The 6,000-nt window shown below is 45.3% G+C and overlaps 1 protein-coding gene across 2 annotated transcripts in view; it reads left to right on the top strand.

Annotated features, from left to right (window-relative positions):
• The first annotated feature begins 1,106 nt into the window (after positions 1-1,106).
• TAFA1 (TAFA chemokine like family member 1) overlaps positions 1,107-6,000 on the top strand; it is a 686,648-nt gene continuing 681,754 nt past the window's right edge. For both annotated transcript variants that reach the window (XM_004702420.2, XM_045289970.1), the window contains exons 1-2: positions 1,107-1,560; positions 3,535-3,655. In XM_004702420.2, the coding sequence (XP_004702477.1) occupies positions 3,538-3,655 (118 nt within the window). In that variant the 5' untranslated portion in view covers positions 1,107-1,560; positions 3,535-3,537. The remainder of the gene's footprint in view (positions 1,561-3,534; positions 3,656-6,000) is intronic.

The following is a 6,000-nucleotide window of genomic DNA, read 5'->3' as shown; positions in this document are numbered from 1 at the left end:
CCAGGGTGGTTCTGAACTGCTGACCTGGCAGTTAGCAGCCCAATAGGTAACATTAAAAAAAACAGAATGGCTCCCAAAGATACATTACAGAATGGAGCCTTCCTTATAATCACAAGAAGGAATCCAAATGACGTTCAAAGAAAAAAAATGATGAGAAATATCTTGATGTTGAAAGTTTAGAGGCACAACCTAAGAGCACATAGCCTGTTCTATGAGATAGAGATCACATTGTTCATGTCCCGGCTTTGTCCCGCACACTCGCAAGGAGACTTCAGAATGCTTATGGACAAATGCCATGATCTATTTATTCCATTTTGCATGAGCCTTTTGATGTCCCTTCATATGATTTATGGAACAACTGAGTGTGTATCAGAGAATTATTACTAGTGCAATGGAAATAGCTTATTTTATTTGCACCGTTGTTGTTTAGGGAAAATTAAGCTGAAGAAAAAGAGTCCACAGTACAGTAGTAGAAAATAGATGTTGAATGACTAAATGTCTTCTACCATCTGTAGCACGTTATTTGAGGGACAGGGAATTGAGGGAGGGGAGGAGGATGTGCCTTGAACATATTTCTTCATCAAAACTCAGTGTTTGATGTTGAAAATGACCAGTTTCTATTTCTTAAGCATGTTTTGTAAAACCCCAGTAGATTTTCCATAGTATTCATGCATATAAATTCATAGTGCATCTGATATGTAGCATATTCCCAGACACAGCTATCGAAGCAACTGAAGGCCTTAAAGATTTGTACAACGTGAACAACATTACTGGTTCGCTTACTGGCAAAAAACCATTCAGAGGAAAGAAAGCTCAGACTTCACTTTCCCTTTTCCTGTTAGAAGTCTGGGAGCACCATTAACACCACTGATGATTTGCAGAATGCCTCTTTCCCATTGTTTCTCCTTCCCTCCTTTGACAAATGAATGGTATCAGTAAAAGCTCTCACGGAGCATCATCAGGCATTACAGTGTTAAAGCGCCTTCAGTTGGGGAAGAGTTAGTGGGCAGGTATTAGAATTCACTGTAGCTGTAATAGAGGGTAATGTCACTTTAAGACATGTGATACTTTACAGAGGAGGGATGTATTGAAACAGACTACTGCTACTTACAGCACCAGCACCGTATAGCAGCCCTGCTCCTACATTTGGCTGCCTTACTCTGCCCTGAAAGCACTGGCGTGGGGAAGGTCCGTCACTGACTAGAAACTGAATCTCATCAGGAAACTACACATTATCTCACCATCACTTCAAAGGTCTCGCCCGGCAAAGGGGACGCCAGGAAATGATTTAAAGGTGAAAATGACAAGGTTTCCACTTCTCAAACCTTGGCTCCTTTTCTGACAATGCGGTCTGAATGAACCCTGATGTCTTCTTTACTGTGGACATAGGATTGGACGAGAGGAAACTAACAAACATTTTTTTTTGTTTAATCCTGATAAAGAAGATTGTTGGGAAGCTGTTTTCAAAAATCTCATATTGTGCACAGATGGATTTTAAAAAGTGTTAGATCTTTCCAATGAACACTAATAGAGTTCTCTGCTCTTGGCTGGATTTTTCAGGTAAGAAGCCTCTTTAGGATTTAAGATTCTGAAAGCAGATTTGAAATATAGTCAACCAGACCTAGGTAAGGTTGGATGCATTATTTGTGGTTGGGGAAACCTAGTAACAGAGACAGCCTCTTTGTAAGGAGATTGATCACTGTGAGTGGTATTTAGGGACCTTGGAAGTAATGCTGAGAATTAAAGTAAGTTTAAATTAAGAAAAGAAGACGGAAAATATCTCCATTGTAAAGAGACAATAATCTGCTTGATGCTAAGGTCTATGTGGGTGAAGAAATGAGCAAGAAAAAGCAGTCATTGAAAAACTGTCAAGTTTTGATTGTGCCAGGATTTATACCACCCCCCACGTTTCATTTCTAGTGCCTTTTAACTGAAATTTACAAGCATTCGATGCATGCCATGGTTAACTTGGGTTTTTTATTTTTCTTTCTAAAATTTACAGGGCTTTTAAAACTCTGAACCCCAAATGCATTTCATTTTAGGGTTCACAGGAAAGGTGTTGCTATTTATTCCTATTGAAGAGAAATCATCCCTGTTATACTGATAGCTCTCAATACAGCGAGGGAAAGTATGTTGTATACAAAAGTCAACAGTGGACAGCACGCAACTAATTACAAAGTGAATGGGCCATCTGAATCACAGACTGGGGCTTGAATGGCACCATGCTGTCAGAAATAATGTTTTTCTACTTTGCACTTAATTATGGTTGTCACCATTTGTCTTTTATAATTCTAAAAACCCTTCTCAAAGACTTCATCTCTCTCCTATTTTCTGTGCACAAATGCACATACTGTGTTATGTGCATATATATATGTATATATATACATGTATGTATATATATATATATATAGCATATTGTCTTGCTTTGTGAACATCACAATTATTGAAAGAGTTCCAATTTCCACGAATAAAGGAGCCATGCTGGAAAACACAATCACTAGTTGATTTAAAATGTGCAGTTGAAATTCTTCAAGGGTATGTTTTGACAGTGGAAAACAGAACCAATCCTGGTTCAAAGGCCCCCTTTCCCTAAGGAAAAAAAAGCAGATAGTTAACAGGATTCTTGCATAGAACATGCTTCCCCGTCTCTGGATGAATAGGACGATGCCTCAAGTTTGATTAATTTGGCAATATGAAATGCAGCATAAGGTGTTGTTTAGGAATTGGACAATATGTAGTGCAGTTGAGCCTTGTGGCTCCTAAGATCCTTGTAGGTGAGGACAAGACTGTCAAAGTTTCAATGCCTGAGAAAAGGTGTATGACCATCCAAAATTACACGCACCACCTGTCTATGCATGTTCATCAACACTGTACAACAAATGCCACAATGGAATCCTAGGGGGAAAAGCAAGCTTATAAATTATGGCTCGGTCCATAAAAGAAGCATAGATCTTCGATCTAAAACCAATTCTGGCTGAAGTCAATTCTTTCTGATTTTCAGTCCAGCCAAAAAGACTGGTTTTATCAGGAGATTACAACATGCCTCTGAGAAATGAGTACTTAGTTTAGAAGACAGCATTGCGATGAAAAATTCATGATTGTAGAATTTAAAATTAAAAAGAAAAAGAGCCTACCCGTTCCTTCCAGGCTTATGTCAGACTTGCAATGAAGTTAGAACGGGAACTGGAGAATGCAGTTTTCCACTTACAGTTTAAAAGCGGGATTTTTAGTCAGCAGTACAAACTATCAGGTATTGTTTCAAACTACCCAAGCATCCAAAACTTTTATTTTTCTATCTGAGAAATCCTTGGAGTTTTGCTTTGCATCATTTCCAAAATTATTGTAGGGTCTCCTAGGGAGTGGTTTTCCCTCAATCCCACTTCACAAGGCATGACCCCTGCTGGATTATTAATTCAAGCCAGCAAAGTAGCAAGGGAACATGACGTGTGAGATCTTTCTTCCTTCTTCAGTGGGACTGCCTGAGCTGAGGGCTGGAAGCTGGGGGTGAACCTTCCTGTCTCATGTTCTCTTTAGAGAATGGCAATGGTCTCGGCGATGTCCTGGATCCTGTATTTGTGGATAAGTGCTTGTGCCATGCTGCTCTGCCAGGGATCCCTGCAACACACCTTCCAGCAGCACCACCTGCACAGACCAGGTAAGTCAGGAGCTGGCTGGAGGGCAACCTCCTCTGGTCACAGTGTTTTCTCTTGAACAGATGGTTCAAGGCAAGTGATAGCACTGTCATGTGGGCAGCTTGCCTTTGAATCCCAAGGCACAGTGTTGGCTGGCTGCTCAGGGTCAGTGGGATGCTGAAATGCTTTGCAAGGACCTATTAACGTCTCAGAACGGTGGTCTTTCACTACGAGTGAGTCTCCCTGTCTCCCACACACACCTTAAAAAGTGTAAGTCGTTGGGTTGGGGATACTTTGGACAGTAGTTCAATATTCTGCAAAGGGAGGATAACTTTCAAGGTCCCAGAAAATTTAAGAGGGACAATCAAATATGATCTTTGCAGCTGATACAAGATTGTGTGAGTCTTCCAGGGGTGCCTTTGCCCCTAGGACAGTTACTGTAATCCCTGTCTGCAGGTGTGTCTGTAGAGTGATAATCACAAAACTTTGAGAGTAAATTGTCAACAGAAAAAAATATATATATATATATTAAAAAGTAACTTACTATTTCTCGTCTGTTTTAATTTGCCTCCTTTCCTCATTCCCTTCCTTTATTTTTTGTTCTTCCAGTAGGCTTAGTGGCCCCCCTCCTTATTCCCTCGACACTTTCGGTGACAGGTTTGCTTTAGCTGACCCCTCTTACTGAATTTTGAGCTCTCCCTGCATTTTGCTTTCATCTTCTTCACAGTCAAAACATATGGCTTACTCCTCCATTTGGTTTTTCCTTTTCTTTCTGATTTTCTTTGTCCTTTGTCTCGCCAGCTTGTTTCTTACTGCCCTCCAGCTCTATTGTCCCTACCTCCACCGGGTTCTCGGTGAGCCTTCCATTTTCGGTTTAGCTCCGGCTTCGGTGTCCTCTCCCCGCCCACCCCTTCCCTCCCCTCCCCCTCCGCGCCCCCTCCCCGTCCCCAGCACCCACGCCCCGCGCCGCCCAGTCCGGGCTCCGGGGACCAGTTGCGCGCGCGGGCCGGGCGCAGGTGCTCGCAGGCTTCCTCGCGGCCCCTGTCCCCGTCGGTCGCTGCGCCGCCTCCTCCGAGAAGCTGGCCAGAGTGGACGCCTTCGCCTTTCCCGGCTCCGCACCCGCTGGGTGCCGCGCCGGGGCTCCCGCCCAGTGCTGCCCGGGGCGCCACGTGCAGCCTTCCGGCGCTCCGGCTCCAGGAACCAGGAGCGCGGGTGCGTCCGGGGGAGCCTCGCGCGCCCGCACCCGCCCGCACCCGCCAGCACACGGCGCGCCAGCGCGCTGGGTTCCGGGGCTCCTGGCGCCCCGCCACGAGGGGCGGGGGCGGCCTGCTTTGGGGCTGCGCTGGGGGGCTCCCCCCGGGCCCGCGCCGTCATTGCCCACGCCCTCGCTCTGGGCGGGGTGGCCAGCGGGCACTGGTGCCCCTGCAGGCTGGCAGGGGAACGTCTCCCGGCTGCGGGGCGTTTGCCTTCGTGCCTTCTGAGCCGCCCCAGGTGGGAGACTTCAGCGCCTGAGGTGGAGGAAAACAAACGTGGATTCGGGGATCCCCACGTTAATTCGGATCCGTTAATCACCTCTCTGCTCGGGGTAACACGTCTTTGACCCGTGACGCGGCCATATAAAGCATTTGAGAGATTTGCATTCATCGTAGTACCCCACGATAAAAATTCATAAGAAAGCAACTCTTAATGTTGAGGATTTTAGGCACTGTGCCTCAAGGTCAGTTCACATTGAGTGTTTAGTTCTTATGCCCAGTGGGCCCAGGAAGTCGAAGTTCAGAGGGCTTGGATGACTTGTGTGAGACCACACAGCTCATGGCTGCCATTGGATGTCCGGTCTGTCTGATTACACAGGTAGGACTGGTAGCTACCGGAGGCTCTCAGGCCTGCTTGGACACAGAATAAACCCGCCAGCTAACCTCGGTGGAGGTGTGAGCCATTCGCATAGTGGGGACATGTCTCAAGGTGTGTAAATGTACGGACTCCTTTGAATGGCAAGTCCATTCTGAGTGGGGGACCGTGGCTGGCAGTGGTGGCCTGCAGTGCCGGTGGGCGCGAAAGAACTCACGATAGGGGGCCCAAGACTTGAGTTCAGCCACCATTGCTGTCACTAACACAAGTCATTTAAAGACTGAATCCTTTCCTCGAATGCAGATCTTGCAGGCCTGTAAATAAAATAATGCTGTTGAAAGAACCTTATAGACTGTCAAGTTCTTCGTGAATATCAGCAATTACTAATATCCCCATGTAATAGACTACAAACGTGCATATGTTGGAGTTTGAGTACACACATTTTTTTCTGTTTATACAACATTAACCCAGGCTAAAACTCAGTTATCTTGTTGCTTTTTAAAATTATGTTGTACATGAC

This window comes from Echinops telfairi, unplaced genomic scaffold (genome assembly GCF_000313985.2).
Source record: "Echinops telfairi isolate 266 unplaced genomic scaffold, ASM31398v2 ScPeMD7_31;HRSCAF=116, whole genome shotgun sequence".
Lineage (NCBI taxonomy): Eukaryota > Metazoa > Chordata > Mammalia > Afrosoricida > Tenrecidae > Echinops > Echinops telfairi.
This window is presented reverse-complemented; position numbering and strand designations above follow the sequence as displayed.